The sequence below is a fragment of the Sinocyclocheilus anshuiensis genome, unplaced genomic scaffold (assembly GCF_001515605.1).
Source record: "Sinocyclocheilus anshuiensis isolate Anshui unplaced genomic scaffold, SAMN03320099.WGS_v1.1 scaffold1149, whole genome shotgun sequence".
Taxonomy (NCBI): Eukaryota; Metazoa; Chordata; class Actinopteri; order Cypriniformes; family Cyprinidae; genus Sinocyclocheilus; species Sinocyclocheilus anshuiensis.
The window spans coordinates 216,813-243,865 of NW_015555317.1; the positions used below are offsets into that span (position 1 = coordinate 216,813).

The 27,053-nt window shown below is 37.9% G+C and overlaps 1 protein-coding gene across 4 annotated transcripts in view; it reads left to right on the forward strand.

The window, feature by feature from the left end:
* Positions 1-27,053, forward strand: part of LOC107671592 (glypican-5-like) — a 125,808-nt gene that overhangs the window by 85,376 nt on the left and 13,379 nt on the right. For all 4 annotated transcript variants that reach the window (XR_001632222.1, XM_016464506.1, XM_016464505.1 and 1 more), the window contains one exon: positions 11,829-11,958. Coding sequence is in view for 3 of the 4 variants with exons in the window: in XM_016464506.1 (XP_016319992.1) it covers positions 11,829-11,958 (130 nt within the window). In the remaining variant the exon portion in view is untranslated. The remainder of the gene's footprint in view (positions 1-11,828; positions 11,959-27,053) is intronic.

Consider the following 27,053-nt stretch of genomic DNA (forward strand, 5'->3'; position numbering starts at 1 on the left):
TTTATTAACTAACATTAACACAGATTAATAAATGTATTGTTCCATGTCTGTTTGAATCGTTTGAATACGCGAACAAAGTCGTCTTCTCCGTTTTTAGTGTATCTCTGTGGCAGAATTACAGTGCCACATACTGGTCTGGCATGTATACTACATCATTTGTGGTTTCAGTGGCAACCGAATCTGGTTTCAGTGGTTTTGTATGTACGCAGATATTTCTTGAGACGGCGCCGTGTTTACAGAAGAACGAGGAAAAACAAAAGTTTGGATAGGGAAAACTCTGGCTGAGTTGTGGATGAGCCCTTAGAGGACTAGATGCTAGATGTTGAATGTAATTTCCTCCCATTCAGACAGATTTAAAAACAAAACAAGCATTATTGTGAAGACATCAAGTGATTGTGGACGCAGATATTTCTTGAGACGAGGGAAAAAAAAAAGGTAGGATAGGTAAAGCTCTGGCTTCGTGTGGACGTAGCCTTATTAATATCAATGTTGAAAACAGTGCTGCTTACATTTTTTTCCGGGATTCTTTGATGAATAGAAAGTTCAAAGGCTTTGAAATAGCAATCTTTTGTAACATTATATTTTTTATGTCACTTTTGATCAATTTAATGCATCCTTGTTTAAGAAAAGTATTAATTTCTTTTAAAACAAATCTTACTAACCTCAGACTATTGTCTCTTTTCTGCTTCTCTCTGTCACTTTTGTCTGTCTATCTGTCTGTCTCTCTTTCCGTCTTTCTGTCAGCAGTCTCTTGTTCTGGTCCTCATGAGGTGATGGAGTCTGGCTGTGTGAGGGTGGGACTGTCAGCTACACACCCTGCCTGTGTGTGCGTGTGTGTGTGTGTGTGTGTGTGTGTGTTCATGAGAGCGCAGAGCTCACCCTAAGCAGCAGAGACCCTCTTCAGGGAGTCGTGAGAAAGAAAGCTTGGCCTCAAACACTCACACACTGCTGCTCTGTTGCCCTTTAATGTCTTAAGAATGTCTTCTTGCATGTTTGTCAGCTCTCCAGTGAGCTATTGTCCTGCTCTCACACAGATTTATAAACCTGATCGCTTTCTCTCCCCCTCTTTCTGTCTGTTTCTCTCCCTTTTTCATTCCCTCTCTCTCTTGTTCTCTCTCTGGATACCAGTGTGCAGTAAATATGCAATATTTTACCCTCATTTTGGTCATTAACGCCTGGAATGTGTTTTCTTGAGCCCTGCTGGGGTTTGTTCAACAAAGCAGCATGAGCTATTAGCCACTAACGCAAAGTCTTGCCCATTTGGCATTGAGTTGAAATCCTTGGACTCTAGCTGTGGAATTCAGAGGCTTGTCAGCATAAGCATGAACCAAACTCCTGTGCACACTCACATGCACCCCTCAGTCTGTGTGTACTTACTGAGCACGTGCGGTGAGAACGGACACACACACACACACACACACACCTTGACCTGCCCTTCCTAGAGGTTCGGTCACTCTGGAAACTCAGGCTTTACAGTGAATACTAAGTTTAAGAGACATGGGAAGGAATTTAATCTTGTATATTTCACTGGACCCGTGTGTGTATATTTGAGTGTCTGAGGTCTTTTAAGTTTATTGTATTTATGTTTGGGAGTTGGTGCATTGAAAACCTTTACAGACTTAGTAGCTGATTTTTCTTTGGATGATTCCGCAGTGTAAAAGAGAGACATTATTTCAAGGCAAGGCAAGGCAAGGCAAGTTTATTTATATAGCACATTTCATACACAATGGTAATTCAAAGTGCTTTACATAAAAGAAAAGAAAAAAAAAAATCACAACAATAAAACAAGGAATTTAAAAACTTTGAAAATGATTAAAAAAATTGATTTAAGAGGTTTAAAATGAATTTAAGAAAACGATTATACATAGAATATAGTGCAATCAGTTCGGACATCGCACAGTGCTCATTCAAATAAATGTCAGTTTGTGAACCTCTCTAAACTAACAGACTACTTATTTTAGCACATCAGCTATGAGATAATCGTTTAAAACTGGACAAATAAGCTTTTGACACTGGCTTTTTTCAGACAGGCAGCAAATTTCAGATTTTGAATGTAAAATTATTATTATTTTTTTTAATTTACTGACTCAATCCTGGTTTGTTTTGTAGTCAAAATAAAAAACCAAAACACATGAAATCTGATGTTTACAACCCTGATCCAAACCACATCTGTATGTGGTTTGAAATCCGATTAAAATCAGATATGGAAAGTATAAACGGACAGATTGGATTTCATGTAGTCTTTTCATCGTTCATAATTCCTTCATTCCGTCAATCGATTCTTCTGTCCACTGTCCACACAAATACAGTGCAAAGCGACATTACCAGTTAAACAGAACATACTTTAGTTTGTCTTTTGTTAGTCTGATGGTTTGTTTGCTTTTTTTTTTTTTTTTCAATTTATACATGGAGACAGTGAGTAGAAGAAGGAAAGAGGATCAGGAACTGACAAGCTGAGTTCACGCTTTGTTTGTAGCAATTTTTAACCAATCAGATGTGTGCGTGAGCAGAGCAATCAATGTGACAAAAATAAAAAACCTTGCAACATGCAAGAAAAATGTCCATAATCAAAAATCATTTTGGAGTAAATGAAACTTCTTTTGAACAAGATAGATTTACTTGAGCAAAATTAGATTTCTGTTTTCAGAAAAAAAGTTTGAGGTCCAATTTATTTACTTTTTGAAATATTTTTAATTAGTAATGACGCATTAAATTAAACAAAAGTGACAGTAAAGGCTACATTGCTACAAACAATTCTAAAACAAATAAATGCTGTTCTTTTGAACTTTCGATTTATCAAAGAATCCAGTGAAAAAAGTATAACCATTTTCACAATAAATAAATAAATATAGGTAGGTAGGTAGGTAGATAGATTGATAAGCAAGCAGCACAAAAATTCAGCTTTGCCATCACAGGAATAAATTACATTTAAAATATATTCAAATAGAGAAGAGTTATTTTAAATTGTAATAATATTTCACAACATTACTGTTTTACTACATTTATGTTCAAATATATGCAGCCTTGGTGAACATAAGAGACTTCTAAAAAAAAAAAAAAGTAATACCAACCCCAAATTTTGAACTGTAGTTTAATGTATATTTTGAATTAAGCTTTGTTGTTCTTGTTTTAAGCATAAATGTAAATATGTGAGCCTAACATGCATTTTAATAAGGATGTTTAAATATTTTCATTGAGCAACAAGGTGTAAGAAAATTAGTTTTTGCAGTGAAAAAAACAACAAAAAACATTCATCTAGATGTTCAAATGAACTTGTCTCAATAGTGACCCTTGCAGGAAAGTTTCCCATTGCAGTATTTAACCTGGAGGCTGTCCGATCTCACTTTGGAGACATCTTCGAGCAGATGTCTGGACTAGCTGTGATTGTTGCTCTCGTAGGACGTGAATTTTGGCCATGTTCGTTTGTGAACAGGAAGAGAGGGACACACACAGGCGATGATATTAGTTGCATATTGAACTCCCTTTATACTGTCTGCCTTATGGAGTATGTAAAGTGTGAGTTAGATGTCCCATGTGACTTCCATGTTTGCACAGTCCTGGTAGCCATATTCAAAAATGCCTGTAAGTTGGTTGATCTTTAGTTCTGTAATAATTTAGATCTCCTGGTCTAAGAAGCACAATTTTAATTACCTTTATTGGCAGAGACCATTATCGAAAGTCTAAATGTTCTCAAGGAATCAAATCCATCACCTTTATTTTGAATATTCCAGGTTCAGAAAGTTAAGCTCATATGCTGTTGATTGCATGGATCGCGGATGGTAATTAGTTAGATGTCTGATATGTTAGCCTATGTTTTATGCTATGATTCTCCCACGATTCTGAAAACAAACATCTGACAACCAAACAAAATATGTAATTAGAGTTTCTGACAAAATGTTTTATTTCAATCATGACAACTCTCGGATCATTTTAGCATGGTGATGGATATGACAAAGTTAATGTATTTGGTCTTGGCGGAATTGCTGCTGCTGTTGGTCATTGCTGTATTTGTAGATTATTGCTGCTGCTGCAAGCAAGTACAGGAACTTGCTACTGCCAATGCATATGGCGATACGGTGCCATGAGTATTGAAGACATACTGCTGCTGCACAAATAGCATATAAAATAACCCCGTAGCAGATCTATAGAGGTGGAGTTGGGGAAGGTGGAGGGTTTCAGAGAACTCTGAAAGCGCACTGCAGGAATCTCTAGTGAATGCTAGCCAGCCATATAAATGCAAGACAGTAAGCTCATTGGCTGCATATGCAGCATGAACCAATCAGCTTGTGCCAAGTCGTTTAACTCTCTGAATATCATCAGTTACGTTAACACCATATTTGAAGCTTATCATTAGTTCCAAAGGTTAATTACTCGTTTTGATCGAGGCTGCCGCAACATCAGAGTCTATATCCGGATTAAAAACTTTTCTCCAAATACTTTCGTTATTATTTAATGTTTGCAACATAGAAATGTAGCCTACTGTGTAAGTAGACTGTTTGTATAGACTGTTTCAAACATAAAGCTTAGGCTACATGATGAGCGCGCTGCTCTATCTGGATCAGCGGCTGCGCAAAAGCAGGTTTAAATATTCCGATGTGATTGTGTTTTCAAAGGTTTAATAGACATAGCGGAATCACCATCATTTATTAATAAGATCGCGTGTGTTTTAATCGAGATCGCGATCTTTTAACGATTAAACGTGCATACATATGAGCCTATATATCCTATGTTTTTTTTTTTTGTTTTTGTAGCCCATGACCTAAAAAGTAACCCAGGCCCAGGCCCCCGCTTCCGCGACCCATGGTTGATTGCGTAAACAATAATTTTGACTTGGGTTTCAGTTTGTGAAACAAAGTTTCTCTTGACACTCAATCTAACGTGTCAATCTTGGCATTTCTAGTTCAAAAAATGTATAGCATTGCTTGTCATTTACAGGATTAGAAAGAGAGGCTGAGATAACTGAGCCTTCAGCAAGTTAATAAACCATAACCATGGTCACTGCAGTCTTTCATTCTTTAATTAATTCTTTATAGTGTGTCTAATTAGAGAGCTTTAACGGGAAATGAGTCCAGAGCACTCCCTCTTTAATGCGTTTTAGTATTGGTGGAGATCTCCATAGGTTTGCTGACTCAGTCACGACACTGCCAGCCAGTCCATTAACACAGGCATATGTAATTAAATTATTCATTTGACTACTTTGCATGATTGCAAGGTTAATTGGTCTGTAAGGGCTTTGATAAAAAATATTCGTTTCTGAGATTTGTTTATAAGCAGTGGTTGACTTTTATTGGATCTAATGGACTACATGAAGCACAGATGAGGCAAACTTTATTAGTTGTTCTGTTTGCACATTTTATTTCTTTTGTTGGAATGGTTGGTTTGATGTCTTCAAGTAAAATTCAGTTTATTTGGTTTACTGAGTCAGAGTATCATTTAAAATGTCATATTCTATTTTTTTGGTAGCATTTTAAGTCTACTCATAATGTTGTTTTTAGTTTTGAATGACCATTTTCATCTCACTTCTGACCATTTTATATGGGCTGTTTTTGTTTGTATGTAAATGACCTCCATTATGATTGGCAAGCTCTGACTTCATGTTATTGTTTGGAGGATAAACGTGGGCGGTCTTAATGCTAATGTGCTCATAGTTGTGGCTGCATAAACCTGAATATTTCTGAATGATTGAATTAAGCAAAAGTGTGCAGAATAGGCAAACTTTTGCTTTACATACAAATTAAATCAAAAACATATAGGTGTAAATAAAGTTAAATTAGAATTGAGTAGTACCTTGCAACTGTGGATAGTTGGCTATTAACACATCATATTGCATGCTGTTTCATATTTACTGGAAATCCATCTGCATTTCTTCAGCAATTACTGTAGTGTAATATGACTTCAATACAAATAGAATTGTGCACTTTCAATCTGTTCCTTTAATTGGATCAATTCTCAGTTGCTTGAGGAACAGCATTTTCTTTTCTTTTCTTTACGTTTTTTGGTAATTAGACATGGTTTTAATAGTCTGATAAAGAAGAATAGTCACATGAAGAGCTTCCGACTCAAAACGGCACTTGTCTGTTCATGTTGAGAATAAACTTAAGCTTTGTTTGGGAACTTTCTATTAAGAATTGTGCAAAAATGCAAGTCATTTGTGAACAGCCACTCCTTATTCTCATTTTGGTTAACAAAAGTTCAATCATGACAACTCTCTGAAGATTTTAGCATGGTGATGGATATGACAATGTTAGTGTATTTGGTCTTGGTGGAATAGATCTGCTACGCTGCTGCTGAATTGCTGCTGCTGTTGGTTATTGCTGTAGTTGTAGATTATTGCTGCTGCTGCTGCTGCAAGCAAGTACAGGAACTTGCTACTGCCAATGCATATGGCGAGACGGTGCCATGAGTATTTGAGACATACTGCGGCTGCACAAATAGCATATAAAATAACCCGTAGCAGATCTATACAGTTGGAGCTGGGGAAGGTAAAGGGTTTCAGAGAAACTCTGAAAGCGCGCTGCAGGAATCTCTAGTGAATGCTAGCCAGCCATATAAATGCAAGGCAGTAAGCGCATTGGCTGCATGTGCAGCATGAACCAATCAGCTGTGCCAAGTCGTTTAACTCTCTGAATATCATTGGTTACATTTAACAACCTGTCACCTGCGCCAACTAGAGTATAACTACTGTATAGTTCTGTGTTGCACATTTCTTGATTTGTGTGAAATCATAAACAGTTCCACTAAAATCATGTAGGCTGGGAAACAGTGTTGCTGTATGACTGTATAGTACATCCAACTCGTTTATTTCCATAGAGCAGAGAAAATCCTGTTTTCATGATGTTTCCATTATATGTTTCAATATGCTGGGGTTGAGGAGGTGTGTGTGTTTGTATCTGTACTGGGCTGAGCTGAGCGAGTGTGCATTATGTCTATTGATAGTGCAGCAGGGCATGTTCTCAATGCAGGAGTACTATGTACCTACCAATGAAATAGATTAGCAGACAGGAATAGGTTTGGCATCAGGATGCTGAAAAGCAACTGTCATCATGACCGGGAGTTTCAGATGAGACATTATGAGAAGAACTCTACCTGCACACTTTACTTGTACACTCAGCCTCTAGATCTGTGCTTCTCTGGTGGGTCACGACCGAGCGGCAACCTCCCGCTCTCTCTCGTGAAGCCAACAAGGAAGTGACTTAAACTGTAATTCATCGACTGACCGCTAGAGGCTGGCTGCAAAAGGGAGTCAATCCCATAGACTCCCCATGTTAAAATGCCCAACTTTACAGCGTTTAACTCTCTGAATATCATTGGTTACATTTAACAACCTGTCACCTGCGCCAACTAGAGTTTCATGACTGAACTATATATTTATTCTGTTACTCAGCTAGGAAAGACTGTGTTGTATAGTTCTGTGTTGCACATTTCTTGATTTGTGTGAAATCATAAACAGTTCCACTAAAATCATGTAGGCTGGGAAACAGTGTTGCTGTATGACTGTATAGTACATCCAACTCGTTTATTTCCATAGAGCAGAGAAAATCCTGTTTTCATGATGTTTCCATTATATGTTTCAATATGCTGGGGTTGAGGAGGTGTGTGTGTTTGTATCTGTACTGGGCTGAGCTGAGCGAGTGTGCATTATGTCTATTGATAGTGCAGCAGGGCATGTTCTCAATGCAGGAGTACTATGTACCTACCAATGAAATAGATTAGCAGACAGGAATAGGGTTGGCATCAGAATGCTGAAAAGCATCTGTCATCATGACCGGGAGTTTCAGATGAGGCATTACGAGACGTATTTTACCTGCAATTTGTACACTCAACCTCTAGATCTGTGGGTCGCGACCCACAAATGGCTCACATGTCTAATAATGTCTAATAATGTCACGATCAGCAGTGGAAAAAAAATTAGAAGGTAAATGCAATAAATAACTCCCCATAACCATGTAACATGATTGTATGGGAGTTATTATTTGCTTTTGCCACCTACTTTTCCCTTGAACATAAAATAAGCTTTATTATTATTATTATTAGTTCCGTAAATATTTTGTTGTTAATTTCAAATTGAAATCTGATTCATTACTTCGAAACTTGACATATTAATAATTGTGCAAATTGTTAGGCCTATGCAGTTATTGGTAATATTAAATGCATTTCTAATTTTATTGACATTTTATGTACATTTTGTATGATAAACCATTATAGTACCTGATCACAACTTGAAATCTGGGTCCTGAAGAAAAACCAGTTGAGAACAACTGATGAAGACTGTACATGTTTGTAAATGATTTGCGGTGCATCGATTTAGAAAGACCTTCACAGATTTAGAAACTCTCATAGAATGTTGTTGTGAATCCTGAAAGCTGTAAAATTAAAAATACTAAGGTATACATCAATATTATTATAGCATTATTGGTATACTATTATAAGTATTTATTAATATTTTGAATTAGCTTTTTTATATTTTCAGTTTAACTTTTAATTTTAGTTTGTTATAATATTTTTTAATGGGCTTTGTTTTTAATATTTCTATTTATTTTCTATTTAGATTTATTTTTATTTCAGTTTTAGTTGAAGTAATTTTAGTACTTTGACTTTAACTTGTTTTATTTCAGTTAGGTGCCAAGGTGACATTTCAAATTTTCTATTTCTTAAGTTTAAGTTTTTCAACTAATATTTATACTGCATTTTATTTCAGCTTTAGGTTAACAAAAATGATTTTTAATAGATTAGTTGGTTATTTACCAATAACAAGACTGGTACACATGAGAAATGCAGCTTCATGACGCTCTCGTGTGTATTGGAAATAGTTACTTCAATGGTTTTTGGGTTTGTGGCTTTGCAATTTGATCAGGCTTCTCAGACTGGAAAAAAACAAAATCAGTCTGATCTAAAAATATGAATGAAATCAGTGCTTCCGTATGAGGTCTTTAGTAAGGAATAGAAAAGGTTTGAGTTTGTGCATGATGGTGAATTTGCAGTGATGAAACACATTCCCTAGAGCACCAGTCGAGGTTACGAGTCATCTTCTGCATTTGCGTCAATCTGCACGTGGCCGTTTTTGAAAGGCGTCCATGTGCTTTGTCAGGACAAAGTTAGAAAGCCAAGCAGTGAGGGTTGAACCATGTGTGTGGAGCCGTTGTCATTACTGTCCATTAATATCGTCTATATTTATCTGTCTGTCTAGCTCCTGGCCAACCTGCTATATTTATCTATAGCTTCACATCTCTAGCTGACTCGTAAGCCCTGGGCAGGGGGTGAAAGGTCACGGCTAGCGTGTGCAGCTTGATTGTGCTGACTCAAAGGTTAAAGGGTTATGCGAGTTTGACCTTTACATTGACATTTATTTCCTCAGTGGGCACTTCTGTGCAAAGTGACTTTCAAAGAATTGTATATAGGGAGTGTGTTGTGACATTTAGTCCCCAGCAGGTAGTGAAAGATTCAAATCAAATTCTTTAACCGCCTAAGCTCAAAATCTTGTACTGCACGAGAAGGAAAATCTAGTGAAATGTCAGTGGAAAGATTCATATGGCAGTGGAGTGGATTTGACTGTCTATAGGCCTGTAATGGGGTCCAAAAGTCTGAGACCACTAGTGAAAATGTCTCTATGATTATTTCCAGGTTGAGTTTTTGACCCCACTGTATGTATATTTTGTGTGTGTAGGTTAAAAATATTTTTGCTTGTGCTCAGAGATGGGCATAAATACATGAAAATGTATTTAAAATACAAATACAAAATACTGTGTGGAATTTTTTTTTTTAAATACAAATACAGTGTTTTGATTTTTGAAAAATACACAAAATACATGTGAAATTGGCTATCCAATGTAGGCATCCCTATAGGGGGAAATCTATCTGGACCTATTCTGAAAAAAAAAACGTGTCCAAATTGCTTAGAAAATTCCGTTTCCATTTTACATACCTCTTCCTTTCCCCTGCCCTGTAGGAAATACAAAACAAAAAAAACATAAAACAAAAATAAACAAACAATAAAACCAAAACCTGAAGATTTTTTGTGGTGTAAGTGCAGCTGCACCAAACACATCACACTCTATTACTCTATTACTCAACCATTCGTCCATGCTTCTTTTTCCACTCCAACGTTTTCCCACTAAAAGCTGCATGGATATATTTGCTTACCCCGATAGGCCTTTTTATTTTGAAAAACTTTGATTTAGAAAAAGTTCAATCAATTCACACTTGACTGAACTATTCACACTTTATATCATCGCCAAATTATGTATTGTCATTTCATCCAGCCCTAATATGCAGTAATGCTTTAAACACATTTGACAAGCTAGTTGATAAAACAACAACAACCGATTAACACCGATTAATCAGAACTGATTGGCTAACTCTATTTTTTTTCCCTTGTTGGTGCTCTTTTATTCTTTCATGTTAACTGAAGGCAAACGATACACTATTTTAAAGGTATTCACTTTTTCAACTTTAGTTAGTCTGTAATGTTGCTGTTTGAGCATAAAAAAGATCTGCAAAGTTACAAAGCTACAAAGTCCACTTCAAAAGGAGATATTTTATTTAATAGAAAACACATTTCAAAAACTACAACGAACGACTCGTTTGGACTACAACGCATATATTGATATCACAAATATCGACGAATGGGACGAGACCTGGTTGAGCTGCACTAGAGAAGGCATTGAGTGTTATTATCACTATGTCGGAGACACGCTAGCTTTCCCAAGGCAGACGACCTTAGAGTGGTTACAATCATCTGGGTTTAAATCACGCTCAAATTTATTTGATATTGACGCAATATTTACACTGAAGCTCACAGGCGGCTATGGTAAGGGGCATGACATTTACTGACCAGGTCACAGAATTTGTGGTGCCAATCACAACACACACTGGCCCAGCTAACCAATCACAGCACATTTCATATTTCAGAAGGCGGGCTTTCATTTGATAGAGGAACTATTTGAGCCGTTGATGCCAGACTGGGGAGAGAGGTGTTGTAATAATGTAAAATATGTGAAAAATAATGTGTTTTTCGATCAACCTAGTATGAGAGCCTGTTCTAGTACACCCCCAAAACAAAATCAAGACTTTGTAAAAGAGCATAATAGGACCCCTTTAACTTTAGTCAACAAGTACAATTGACCATGACATCCTCATTCCAGAAAAGTCGCTCACCCAATGCTGAGTGGAGCTGTACAGCTGCAGCTCACATGATGAATGTTGGGGTTGGGAGGAGGGGGCGTGCCTGAACTAGTTGACTTGCACAAGGTACATTATGTATTTTGAAAATACAAAAATACTAATCTTAAATGTATTTAAATACACATTACATTTGATTTTTTTCCAAAGGCTTTAAAGTACAAAATAGAATTTTGTATTTCAAATACGTATTTTAAATACATGTATCTGAAATACTGCCCATCCCTGCTTGTGCTATAGAAAACCAGTTTCACCCGTCCTCTGGAGCAGCTCTAGCCCGAACCCAGTGCTGGAGGTGTCCACGACTTCATTTAGAAATGCCAAATTCCCTCTGTTCACAGATATGCCTGGGCCAGACCTGTCAGTTAACCCTCTGGTTATGCTAGCCGTCTCAAGAAGTGAAACAATAATCTTAACCAGTGTCCAAAATTAAAAACAGTTAATTGAGCACAACGTATCTGAATATCCATTGTCGAAACGGCATTTGGTACAGATAGTACCATGGTGTTATCATGTTGTTTATTCCAACACACACAGTCACTTGTTCAGAATTAGATGTATCTGATTTGGTTCTATGTGTAATGTACACGTCTACATTTTATACTGATGAATACTGATCTGATATTTGTGTTTTTCCTTTTTCTTTTTAGGAGATTCAAGAGGTCATGCCGGGTGTGGGGCACAGGGAGTCCTGGGATGAGAGAGGCAGTGGAGATAGCAGTGGTGAATGTGATGATGAGGACGGCTGTGAAGGCTCTGGAGAATCTGTGGCATCTCCCCGTAAGTTAACAAGCAAAATCTCACCTACATCATGGCTTCCATTGCTGGTTCGTGTTGGTTTGGTGCTGTTCTATTTGGCATGATGGTCTTTTTCGTGAAACTGTTTGATTGCTAGACCCTGGTTCAGAAAGTCTGGTTGAGACACCCGAATCCATAATATAACATAGTGTTGATTAGCTATTCAGCTTTTAGAATTATTGCTGGTACTACATTTCCTGAACGGTTGCTTGTACTTCTGATGAGTGATGAAACAACTTGTTTTGGAATGGCTGGTTAGTATGACCACATTTCTAAATCTTCCTCCATTAACAGACATTTAGAATTAGGCATATAATTGAATCAATGATCAGTTTCATCAGTGAATAAATATATAATTATTTTGTTGATTTATCAATTTAAAGTTGACTATAGATCAAATGTTTGGGGTCAGTTTTTTTTCCCATTTTTTCAAAATGTCTGTGGAAGATTTCAAATTGCATTTTTTTTGGGGGGGATCAAAAAGAATGCTCACATATATTTTTATTCAAGTATTATAGACCTCCTTGTTAACTTTTTCATATTCAGGTTGTGTTAGGATTAGTAATGTTAGTGTTAGTAATTGCGTGAAAAATAATTTTTGAGCTAAACTGCTTCCCGAAAGGAACCTTGTAGACCTCACAGAATGCATCACATTATGTCATCTGTATACTCGGGTGTTTAAATGACCACAGAGACCACCCAGGGGTACAGAGAGATTGTGTGACCTTCTCTGACTGTCTCGAATGCAGGTGCTGAGGTGGTACCTGCCATTCCATCATTGTTAAAATGGCCACTAAATGGCCTCTCTTTCTGCCCGGGGCGGTAACACATGACCCACGGATCCACGCCCCCGTCTTTTCCCCGGTGTTCACCGTAGACCTCGCTTGTGTAGCATTTCTCAATCACTTTGAAACCCAATCTTCACTCATCACTAAAATCACCCCACTGGGCCCTCCGGCAGCCATCTTGCTCTCCCGCACCCATTTCCCCTAATCTGCGGTTAGCGCTCCAGGGGTGCCACACATCAAAAACACAGGGTACAGAAAGAGGTGAGTGCGTCCCTTTATCACCAGCTGAAAATCATTCCAGGGTAGAAAGAGACAAGGTAAATGAGAGCAAAAGTGTTTGGGAGAGGAGACGAGATATGAAGAATGATGTCCATCCATCACTCTGGATTTCTCCAAAGGCCACAGGTCCCACTTTAAAACCTCTGACGCCTGTAGCATTGATCGCATCTCTCAGACAGTAAGACCAGCGGTTATGGCAGTGTACTTATCAGATTTGGCGCTCAAAAATACTGTCTGAGACTTTGTGCCCTCAATGTCAAAAATGGCAGTTAGAAACAACTGAAATTTTTAACAGATCCTCTCATCATTTAAACAGTTTGAACAGCACTTTTCAGCTTTGTAAACCTGCCACAATCATGGAGGTCTGTAATAGAGCAATACAGTGATGATATATTTTTGTAGGCCAACCCAGAGGTTCGTATCACCCTGGTTCCCACGGCAAAAACCCAATTGGATTTTTAAATGTAGGCTATGAACAAACTAAACTACGATCGCATTACTTCAGTGTCACCATCACTAAGCTTCTGACAACTCTTATGGTTTTTCACATTGTGCTTAACCCGGAGTTATTGGTGTTTGAAACCCCGTAAAAGAACGTTTCTCACTTGTCGTTAACTTAACGTTGTAGTTAACCCTACATAAACATGTACAGTGTGAAATGATGCCGTGTTAGAGTGTTATGGCTGGATGATTAGCAACAGACACCCAATCATGTGGTTCATCACATGCTTTGGATGGTCACAGAAACACGGCACATTGTATAAACCGCCATTTCAGCATTTGAGAGAAAAAAAAGTGTCAAATGGTGACGGAAAACATGTGAATTTCAGTGCAGACCTTTATAGTCTGAAAAGTCCATTCAGGAAAGGCAGTCTGCAATAATAGATAAATAAAGGATGCGCAATGCTAGAGCCGTTATGTAAACAGGTCGCATGCTGCATTCGTCCAATGAATGACACTGACACTGCAAATATGCAAATAAGAATGTTAAAGGGATAGTTCACCCAAAAAATTGACATTGTCATCATTTTCTCACCTTTCATTTGTTCGAAAGCTGTATGAGTTTCTTTCTTCCATTGAACACAAAAGAAGATATTTTGAAAAATGCTGGTAAACAAACAGTTGACGGTAGCCATCGACTTCCACAGTATTTATTTATTAGTCTATTTATTTATTTATTTTCAGGTTTAGAACAAGTGGAGGGTGAGTAAAGGATGGCAAAATTTTGAGTGACAACATGATGTAAAGACTCATTCAGACCAAGAATGATAACTATATAAATAACTATAATGATAACTATAGCATCCACTCCAACGGATGTTAACATTCTGCTTATTATAAACACACACTGCAGTTATGTCGTCTGCTGCTTTAAAGGGGTCATATGATGCTATTTTAAAGATCATTATTTGGTGTATTTGGTGTAACAGAATATGGCTATTAAAGCAGCGAACAATTTTTCTTTTGCTCTTTTTGATTAAAATTATTTACATAAGTAATGCACGGATCCGTTATACTGATGTACATTTTATATTTTCTTCACTGTTTACATTCACTTAAAACACCCGACTGTGCTTACAAGAATACTTGTCAACCCACCTAAAAAGGGTTTAGAACCGCCCCTGGTATAGCGTGCGTAATTATACTGAAACATAAATATATAACCAGTTTACCAGATTTAATGTGATGGCTGAGCCTGTTTCTGAGATAACAACATGCCAATCCGTGGTTGGATTTCCGACACGGCTAACCGTAAATCATCTTACACTGTCAATAAGTGTGACCAGGGTTGCCAGGTTTTCACAACAAAGCCCGCCTAATTGCTACAAAACTAGCCCAAATATACAAAACGCGGCAAGTGTTAAAGTAGCCCAATTCTGCAGGAAAACAGCGGACTTGGCAACACTGAGCGTGACTGATACTCGAGCTAACTCTGCTCTAACTGTCGACTAGCAGTGGCAGTCAGATTTCTCCCTAGTGGATGGCTAAAGATTTGTTAACGCATATTCATAAATTCTCAAGGGAACGTCTCTGAATTAACTGATGCTCGAGCCCCCCTTGACACGTGCTGGCGCCCCCCTGGGGGCTTCTTCCATTTATACACTTAATTTCACATAGCTATGAGAAGCGTTAAACATGGACCCGCGTGCAGTTGCCGTACTGTATTAAAGCTTTAATCAGGATAAAACCGTATATTAAAAGCTAACATAAGCAGTAGCATTTACAAATAACAGCATATCTAAAAGTATGAGACGACAACAAACAAAAAACATAGGCCTACTATTAAAAGCCGTGCTTGCACAGGTTTTGCATGATCCTCTTCAATAATATCCTCTGCTTCTCAATCGGGCTCAAACTGATAAGCGATATTAATGGAGCCGTTGTTTACAATACAACCGGAGCACATGCCGCTGAGGTAAGGGGCGGGACATTTAGACACGTACTAGAGGCGGTTTAGCCAGTCACAACACACTGGGCTAGCTAGCCAATCAGAGCCCATCGCCTATTTCTGAGGGCGGGGCTTCATAAAAACAGGAAAAGATCAGCCCGCTTCTCAGAGAAGGGACAGAGCGGTGTGGAATAAACAAAACTGTCGTCCATAAAATGCGTTGCAAAAATTCGAACATCTGGATTGTGCTGTTAAATCTTAACCAGTGATTCCTCATTGCATCTACTTTCGGAAGGCCAAATAAAGTGCGTTTGCTTTCGCACAGAAACACGCAGCGTCTCCCTGACATGGCTGCATCAACACTACTGCGGTTCCTGAAACCACGCCTTCTTTCTTTGCATGAACATTTGGGCGGCATTACGCAGATATTTCCACATCGTGACGTAGAGATGTGGGGGCGTGTTTGAATGAGGCGTTTTAGCCCGGTCTGTATCAACCTTCTCTTTTAGATAGAATAAATCCTTTTGTGGGAGACTTTGAGCTTTGTAACCCTGCAGATCTTATTCATGCACAAATAGCCACATAACACACTAAAGAAAAGGAAAAATAGAAATCGCATCATATGACCCCTTTAAATGTCAGAGCTCTTTACATTCTGATTGGCTGGAGAAAAAAAAAATTGGAATCAGATTTATTATTAAATCTTTACAGATATTGTTATAGTTATCATCCTTGGTGTAAACTTGCCTTAAGTGTCAGAGAAAGGGTTGTAAATTATAAAAACAAAATTATACCGTCACTTGTAAGTGGACCTCAGGGAGAAAAATTATCTCATACAAAATGTATAATATGACACTTAGAGAGCAATTAGAGAACAAATATGGCAAGTAGAGAAACTGCTGAACTGTCTACCACAACAGAACAACTGCAGCAGCAAACAACTGCTCGAGGGCGTAAAGAGTGAGAGAGAAGAGGGGTCAACGGGATTAGATCTCCTGTCCTGGAAATGTGTTTTGGTACTGCAGCTACTGCATCTGTTTTTTTTTTTGTAAGACAAAGCCAACTTCTGCTCTCTCTTGTTTTCCATTTCCCTCTTGGCTTGCCCTCTCCCTCTGTTTCAGGTTGCACATGCCAGGACAAACACATGCCCAGTTTTGCCACGGTGCTTAATGGTAAATATGTAAACGTGTGGAGTGAACAGAAACAGAATGTTCCAGAGCCCACCACGCTTTCTCTGCTACTATCATAAGAAGAGTACTCACAAGTGTTTCTTTATTTATTTCACTCAGAAGTAAATCGACATGGGGGGGCTTTAAGTCGAAGGTGTTTTTTGTTTGAGAACCTGGTCGTAATACTCAAGTGAACCAGATGACCAAAAGAAATAAGCTGTCTGTTTTTCCTCCAACTGTCTTTTGGAAGAAGACGTGCAGTTCTCAGGGTTAGATGTTATGATAGGTGCTCTGGATGTGTTGTGTGCCAGCAGAAGGTGTTTTGTTAGATTATGTTGAAACATCTTGACGTGCAAATGTGCTGTAGATGTTCGAGAGTTTCGAATTTTTAGAATTTCAACTCTGAGGGAGCAATGAATTATGTATTTAGTGGTTAAAAGCACCATATATCACACTTTATTTATTTTTCATTAATATTCTATTATATTTATTTATTTTCTTTGGGGAGCTTTCTCTTTCATTACCCACAACATGTAATGGAACTATATAACATTATTATATCTCATTTACATTTCGCTATGTATCATACTGTATGTTCCTCCTATAATTTCTTTGGATAAATATTAATAGAAACATACATAATTTGGTCTTCTAAGAAATGAGAAATGAGAGTTCATATATCTGAAGGCCCATTCACACCGAGAACGATAGCTATAAAAGTAACAATAGCTATATTAGCATCCACACCGAGGCACAATAACAATCTATTTATCATAAGCATGTGCAATTGCCATCTTCCATTTTAAATGCTTGAACTTTTTAAAGCAGGATGAATTCTGATTGTCCATGTTTTTATTGTTCATAAATAATTTTGGAAGCTGTTTCAACGATATCATTCCTCTGTGTCATTGTCGTTATAGTCGTGATGTGGACTCTGCTATTCTTTTAAATTTAGAATGAATTTTAAAATGTTATATCTTTATCATTATCGTTATTGTCCTTGGTGTGAACGGGCCTTGACTCTTTGGTCAAATCTGAGCACAGTTTGAGACATTGTTGAGGTTGTTTTCTTAAAGTCTAAAGACTCTAAACTCTTCTCAGGACAGAAAGATTGAACTCTTCATGTGCAAACTCATTGCTGTCTATGATCTCATTGCTGACTTTATTTGTGATTTTTCTTTAAAAAATGATGCCCAATCCTGTAGTAGTGGAGTCAGAGTCTGATCGCAGCTTTGAACTGTTGCATATAGAATGTGATCGACCACAGATGCTGTTTATCAACGCAACTGCATTTTAACTGCAGTCACATCCTCTTCACCCTCATATTTCCCTCCCTCCTTCATGACACTACATCTTGCTCCGTCACATTCACGCCATTCAAGTTCCATGAACCCCATTTCTCATAGGGGTCAATATTTCATGAGATGGCTGCTCTGTTGACCCCTGAGCCTGTGCCCTGTGGTGCCGTCCTCATGATGATGAGGCATTTAAATTGATTGAGGCACAGCTGGACAAGGCCATGGCACTAGCCCCACGGGCACAGTGTGATTAAACACTTTAACCTCTGACCCCAGTGTTGTTAATTCATTTGTAGATGTGTTCCACATTGAGAGTGTCAGAACAGGAGCTGAACGTTTGGATCATTGAGTCACATCTCACTGTTTGATATGAGCGGGGTCCAGAGGTTACGCCCTGAGCTCTATTTTATCAGTGGATTTGACTGACACTGCAAACACAGACACCATGTTATTTTTTTCCTGTAATGTTGAGGCTTAGAAAAAAGCAGATATTCATGGTAGTATCACATGCCCCGTATCATAACGAGCTCAAACAGCTGTCCTGCTACATTTATCAGCATTGCCATGTTTTTTTACAGTGATACCTTCTTCCTGCTCCTTGGAAGTAGAATTTAAAGTCAACATGAACTCAAAATTGACCCTGTAGATTGTTTTCAGCACGTTCCAGGTCTTATTGTGAACATTTCAACAATTATTCCACAGACAAAAAAAAAAAACTTGTCTCTTGTAATCATTCAGCAATTGAAATAACTTGCTACAGCTATGAAACTAGTTACCCTTTGAGCTGATGTCACACATAACGGCAGTTGGTTTTAATATTACTATTAAAATATATTAAAACGACATTAATATTAATATAAATTTTTATGTTATTAAAATTAATATCAAATATGTTATAATAATATAATTAACAAACAAATCTTTACCATTTTATGTTAGTATTATCAATAACAATATCAGTGTTATTAATATTATGGATAGATGCACTTTATTGGACCTCAACACCCATTCACTGCTATTATAAAGCTTGGAAGAGCCACAGCATTTTTAAATATAACTCCGATTGTATTTGTCTGAAAGAAGAAAGTCATATACATCTAGGATGGCTTGAGTGTGAGTAATTTTCATTTTTGGCTGAACTATCCTTATAAGTATGACTCCATTGTGGTATGAAATGGCAACTTTTAATGATCCAGTCAATTCCTGATTAATTCCATTAATTCCAAATCCCGGTTTATAACATAGCAAAAGAGGAACTCCTGTTCACAAAATTCAAATCACAAATAATACTGATGAAAAGTACAGGTTGAATGTTAATCCCACATTTGTTACCATATAAACTATGATAATGGAAAAACTATTCATCAGCATGCATTGATTAATCCCATGTTGTAGCAAAAAAAAAAGTGGGAAGAATGAGTCTAGAGCCCTGATTTTTCCGAAATAATATTTGTTTTGGTCCTGCAAACATTCCTATTAAACAATCCTAGGCCAAAACTTAAGAGTTAGCCTTCTAAAATTGTTTATCAATACGTAATCACAACCATAACGAACCCCTGAAATCAGAGTTGAATGATAACTTAATTAAAATGTTATTTAAGACCTTAACCCTAGACCTGAACCTGAATTAAGAGTAAGGCTGACGTCTTTTTTGGGTAAATCACATGAAGAGTGTGGCTACAGTGATGCTAACATGTCAGACGGCGCAGAGTGTTGTGATTGTGAGGTGTTGTGATTAATTCTCGCGAAATCACAGCAGATCCACCATCCGTCCGATTGAAAGACAGAAGAACACATTGCTTTTTATTTACCCTCCTAATCCTTGTGTTTAGTATTCCGTGAGTGGCGAGGCGTCTCTTGTTTAGTGGAGTTTTGTTTGTGTTACACAGGAACGGATGCCAGATTTCAGACCCGTCACTGATTTATAACTTCAGTGGAATTTGTGGACGAGCTCCAGCCAAAGCTTAACGTCCACCGCCGCTGACACACCACCAGTTTAGCAATTATTGGATAACCGCTAAGCATGACGTGATGAGAAACGTTCCATGACATGATCAGAGAGAGGCTGCTAGCTTAGCATGTACTTTAGATAGCTTTATCATGGCTCTGCTGTTGTTCTTCAACTCAAAAAACTAGACAACCAACCTTTAGAATTAGCTGCTATTTATTCTTGCACAGGATTCCACCAGCTGAATTTTCCAAGAAGCAGTACTGCAAACATATAACTAGTCAAAGTGCCTTGTTCTCTTCACTATCCCCGGTCCACAAGTCATTCTGCCTGTCTGGCCACTTTTCAACTCTTTTATTGCTTTGTTGGGCCAAAAGAAGCCAGTGGCCATTTTGAACAGCTCATTATTGCTGATCACTCTTCATGTTGTCTTTGTTTATGGGCTTGACTATTTGGCTACCATGGCAGAAGATGGATTGTGGGATGTTTTCAGCTCAGAGTTCCTTCACGTGATCCGACCCACTCCTTCTAATTGCTGTAAAGGCCACGTTTCTATGACAACCTTATTTACGTGATTGTGCCATTGATGGGCTCAGGGATCAGTCAAAAGACATGAAGAAAAGCATGCACTGAAGTCTCCAAAGATTTCTGAAGACTGCTATCATCCTGTCAGTCAACGAGAAGGTTCAGTGGGAATTTAGCCTGTTCCAACTTGGTTCAAAGTGCCTTTCAGATTCAGCCTACATGCATATATTTTCCTTTGCAGTTTTCTCCTACCTGAAAATCCAGATAGAATTAGCTTCTGATGGGAGTTGAATGGTCGAAGCTGGTCATTTATCACCATTAGCTGGTCCAAGTGGATGTAGACAGTTAATTAGTTAGTTTGTGGACCTGGTGGCTTATTTTCTTGTGTGTATTTTGCTAATTAAAAACTGTGGGCACACACTTCCTCCTTTCTCGTGTGCATCCAGTCCATCAGGGAGGACCTGCAGTGAAGATATTTGCAGTTTGAAATTGAAATACATTTTTTATGCATGCTGTCACAAGTAGGAAGAGTATTGTATACATCATATATCATGTATGTATATTTTCTTATACATACTTTTGAAGAACACTGCAAATGAGAATCTACTATATAAAACATATTTCAGCTCAGAGTTCCTGCTTTTTCTCTCTCTCACTATGCTACTCTCCTCTCCTCCAAATACCAATTTCCCTCCCTCGGTAACCAAAGCTGGGAACGCAGAACTCCATCTAAATGGCTGTGGGCCTGGATGGGGCACATGGGGATTCTGGAATCTTTGGGGTCTCTTAGCAACCGGCGCTAATGTGGCAACAGCGGTTCTGAGAGGGACTCAGTGACTGGATGTGGAAGTAGGGACTGAGTTTTGATGCTTTGGACGAACTGTGGACTGGATGAGGAAGATTTCTGGGCATTTATTCATTCAGCAGATGCTTTTATCCAATGCTACTTTCAAATGAGGAAAAGCACAAGTAATTTTTTATTGTAAAGATACAGCCGCTCCTGTGTAACAGTAGGCAATAATAAACGGCATTCAGAAACACTGACACATTATGGAATTGTATATTAAATTTGAATTGAATAGCAAAGCGGTTGGGTTCAAAACAACCCAATAGCTGGGTTTGTCCCTTTTTAACCCAGCGCTGGGTTATATTTAACCCAGCATTTTTTAGAGTGCAGGATGCAGAAATGCTATTTGAATTAAAATGGACAAAATAGTTTGAAAATAAATTGTGTATGACTCTTAGAAAATTCAAATAAATTGTGTAAGTCTCTGGTAATTGAAATAAAGCTGAAATAAAATCTAAATATTAGATGAAAAACTGAATGAATAAATGAATGAATGAATACATGTTTCCTTGACAACTACCTGAAATAAGTTTAAACTAAAGTGCTGAAATTAATACAAATAAATTAAAGCTCGATAGGAATAAGAATTATACAAAAATATAAAATCTTAAACTAAAATAAACTGAAAATATATAAAAAGATATTTCACAATATTAATTAATACTGTAATATTATATGAGTAATACTAAAATAACATTTGTCCACATCACAGGTTTCTGACCAAACTCCTTGACAAAAACTTTTTTCAAAATGGCTTCCTAATGAACTGCATACCCATAGGCAGAGGGAGAACCAACTCCAGCGTAAGGCTAAAAGCAGCCAAATCTATTAACTACAAACATCATAAACCTGTCTTTTTAGGCAAGAACCAGACTGTCTCAAATTAAACATGGGAAAGAAAGGCACATCAGGAAAACAACCACAAAACACGGAACAGAGTCTGACATACACATGGGTGTCATGTAGGCTAATAAAATATGTTTAATGGGACTGAATTTGTATTTAATGTGATTACAATTTAATTAAAACAAAAACACGGAACAGAGTCTGACATAACGCCCCCCTCCGGAAGGCGTTTCCTCACGCCATATAACATCCAATGGGGAGGGGGGGCACTCTGGAGGTCCCTCAGGACAGACACGGGACAGTGGGCCTCCAGAGCGATACCCGTTCGGGGTGCCATGGCGGATCCGGGGACTCGGGAGGACATGGCGGATCGGGGGACTCGGGAGGCCATGGCGGAGCAGGGGAATTATTGTAATTGCTTTGGATAAAAATATATGCTATAGGAAAAAGAATTTTTAATCTTTAATCCACAAACATGTCACAAAATCATTATTTTAGTTAAACTTAAAATGTACAACAGAGTGCTGTGCTAACTTCGTTCGCTTAATTTTATATATTATATATATATATATATGTGTGTGTGTGTGTGTTTTGTGGTTTATCAGCATTTTCCCTTAGTCATTCTGCAGAAACCTTGAGGTCAAGATGAAGATGTTGTAATAACCATAACACATTTTTTATATGATTCATAGTTACTTTGTGCTGTTTCATAAAGAGGGAGTAGTTACCAAACTCTACAGATGTAGATACTGGATGAAGGCCAGATCAGAGTGAGAGAGAGAGATGAGTATGAGGAAATGTTTGGACCACACCCCCTAACTGTGCTACCCTTCCCCTGACTGCCCCCTTGTCTTCAAGCCAAGCAAAGTTCCCAGAATACAACAGTCACTTCCTCAGAACACTGAGCCTACATTCCTCTCGTGCTCCTTAAACAACAAACTCAAAACGTCCTCAGTTTCTTTCTCTGTTTTTTTCATGTCTCATTTGAGCCATCAAGCATCTGTTCATCAAATCCAGTCAGAACTGAATACAGGACAATACTGGTGGACATCTCAAGTCCCTGTTTTTTGATGGTTGCGTGAGAATGGAGGAGCCTCCTACAATATGACACACTAAAATCGCACATGCCTGTGGAGCAATCTGTCATAGGGACTAAGAGTGACGCTGGTGCGCACATAGCTACACATGCTATTCACATGCACATTAATGCCTCAGCCGTGAGATCATGGGACAATAAGACTCTAGAGCAGTGAAATTATTGAGCAGTGGGATCATAACAAGCAGTGAGATCATACAGCAGTGAAATGCTGATACATGCAAATTAGTGAGGCCATATAACAGAAGTTTAGAGCAGAGCACTTCTAGAGCAACGAGGTTGAGAAGAGCAGTCCTAGAGCATTTAAGAAGTAGGGTTGAAAGAGCAGAGTCATAGGCAGAGGGTGAACCAACTCCAGGGTAAGGCTAAAAGCAGCCAAATCTATTAACTACAAACATCATAAACCTGTCTTTTTAGGCAAGAACCAGACATGGGTGTCATGTAGGCTAATAAAATATGTTTAATGGGACTGAATTTGTATTTAATGTGATTACAATTTAATTAAAACATTAGAAATTGATAATTCTATAACGTTTCCTTCCCACGGTTATTCAAACGGCGAATAAATTATGCACAGAAATGACATTATCACTAACTTTGATCTATCGCACTCTCAAAAAAAACATAACTATCGTTATAATCACTGAAGCTGTCTACACTGCGAAATTAATACCTTACATTGTACGTACATCTGCGCTCGGTTGTTTATGATAAGAGAATTCGCGGAATTCAGTCATCGAACGTGCGCGGATTCAACAAAGCTGATGAGTTTCAGCGATGACTCATCTGAACGCCTCTGATTGGCCATTGCATTCCTAAGCTCAACAGAATCGTGTGTGATTGGTTATAATGCGCAAAACTGTAAAAACGCCTAAAATGAAATACGGCGCAACATGAGCAGATCTTAATCTAATGCCGCAGTCGACACTTTCTATTCATTTTCACTTTGTTAGCAATAGACGCAATAGATTTAATTTGTTTGTGCAGTGATTGGTTATAATGCGCAACACTGTAAAAATGCCTAAAATGAAACATGGTGCAACATGAGCAAATCTTAATATAAGGCCGCAGTCGACACTTTCTATTAATTTACACTTTGTTAGCAACAGACGTAATAGATTTAATTTGTTTGTACAGGGGCATTTTTGTCCAATTTAGTGGCATTTGTGCCCCAAGAACCCGTGGCCAGGCCTTACAAATGCTCCGCCTATGTGCATACCTTCTCAAAACAGATGGTGAGATGATCTTTCCCTCCTATAGTATGTGATGCGACAGGTGGCTTTGTTTCTGACCGAACTACATCAATGTCAGGCTCCATCCATCACAGCAGGTGTGTGTGTATTTGTCTCTAGGTACTTGAGTTTTGTATGTTCTAACCTGTGTGTGTGCGCGTCTTCCTCCTAACCTGGGTCACCTTCACCTGCCACCTTCACACATCACCAGTGTATCGCTGTCTCTCGCTATCTTGCTTATTGATTCCTACTTCAGCAGCGGCGTTCAGCTCCGAGCCGGTGTCGGCTGCCTGCGGCGTGCCTGTGATTGACACCAGCTAACTGATAGGCTAACCCACTCTCTCCCTTCCCGCTTTCACGTGATCCGACCCACTCCTTCTAATTGCTGTAAAGGCCACGTTTCTATGACAACCTTATTTACGTGATTGTGCCATTGATGGGCTCAGGGATCAGTCAAAAGACATGAAGAAAAGCATGCACTGAAGTCTCCAAAGATTTCTGAAGACTGCTATCATCCTGTCAGTCAACGAGAAGGTTCAGTGGGAATTTAGCCTGTTCCAACTTGGTTCAAAGTGCCTTTCAGATTCAGCCTACATGCATATATTTTCCTTTGCAGTTTTCTCCTACCTGAAAATCCAGATAGAATTAGCTTCTGATGGGAGTTGAATGGTCGAAGCTGGTCATTTATCACCATTAGCTGGTCCAAGTGGATGTAGACAGTTAATTAGTTAGTTTGTGGACCTGGTGGCTTATTTTCTTGTGTGTATTTTGCTAATTAAAAACTGTGGGCACACACTTCCTCCTTTCTCGTGTGCATCCAGTCCATCAGGGAGGACCTGCAGTGAAGATATTTGCAGTTTGAAATTGAAATACATTTTTTATGCATGCTGTCACAAGTAGGAAGAGTATTGTATACATCATATATCATGTATGTATATTTTCTTATACATACTTTTGAAGAACACTGCAAATGAGAATCTACTATATAAAACATGCATATGTATTTAAAATATTAAAAAAAATTATAGTAAATAAATATAGTAATTTACCACATATTTAAAAAGTGCTTTAAAACAATCATAACATAATCACAACAGATGCATAAGAAATAAAAATAAAACAATAAAAGCAAAGTATAAAAAATTATTAATATAACATGTATTAAAACAGTATTAAATGTGTTAAGAACTAATAACTAAATAAATAAAATTATGATGATTATCATTATCATTATTATTATTATTATTATTATTAACAAATAATTTTATATACAGTGCTCTTCAAATATTTGGAAACGACCTAGGCAAAGTGGTAACAATGAAAAAGAGCAGCAATAATGAGTTTCTTTATTAGCATATCTTTATAGCTTCAATGAATGATGAATAAATAAAATACTAAGTAAATATATAAAATACTATTTGGTGAGAAATTTAGTAAAATATTGAAACCCAGTAATGTCTAAATGTAAATTTGACTTTTTTCACATACTGACTGGTTTGGTTTATTGTGTCATCCTGCGCTAGATCAGTTTAATAAGGTCAGTTCTCCAGAAATGTATTTAGTTAGTTAGTTAGTTAGTTACATGTAAGGACTGAGAATCTGGGATCATAATTTGCTGTTGTCCAGGATTTCTGTTGTTTTATAGTTTTTGTAGGAGGATAAAAAATGAAAGCTAATATACACCCCTCATTTTTAGATGATCCAAGAAGTTGCAAGTGATTTTTGTAATATATTAACAGGCTCCTATACATACGTCTTAACAAAATCATTTTTTTGAAGAGCGACAGGGTCTCAGATCAGCTTGAAAGGCCGCTAGATGTGGCCCATTTGTGATTTCTATTTAATCATCGTTTTCTATGTCTTGGAAAGTGCTTAGTCATGTTCCCAAGTGAACAATTTAACGGCTCTTTAATTAGCCCAGACTGTGAATGAGATCCCACAGCGAGCTTAATGACCAATGAGGCCCTTAATGACCAGCGGGCCCTCTCAATTACACACACACATCTTTTTCTTCTCTGCATTCACACTACATACCAATATAGAGATATATAAAAAAACTTAAACCAAAAGCATACCATGGTTCCTGTCTTTTGGTACAATGTTGTTTTGGACCCCAATGATTAGCAGCCCTATCTTATGGTGAAGCCGTAATTGGTTAATAGCTTTTTGCAGAACATTGTTAATAATGCTAATTTGATTAGGCGCTTGCCGACAAAACACTTTCTGAATAAATTCCACTGTAGGCACACTAATTTACAATATAAGAAAATCACTGTTACTTCATTGTTAGGTTGATTTTTTTTGACACACATACAAAACAAACTTTTCAATGTACAAATACATTCCTGTAAAATACATATATTGTAAATTGGCTCTGGTTGTGTGGTACGTAATGCAAACTCAGGCTAACTTAAGAATCTGACGCTACGGTCTGGCACATCTCATGTGCAACACACTGACATGCTGACGTGGGCATACAGTTGGACTGGTGCTTTTTGCAGGATAGTCAGTGATGATGAGTAGTCACGCTCTGTGAGCCTGCTTACCTCCTGTTTAGTCAGAAAATTCAGCTCTTTTTGACAGAAGTGCTGACTACTGTCATTTGTGCATTGAAAAAACACGTCAGCTGAAATGTTCCACAAATTACAAAAGTATTCAAG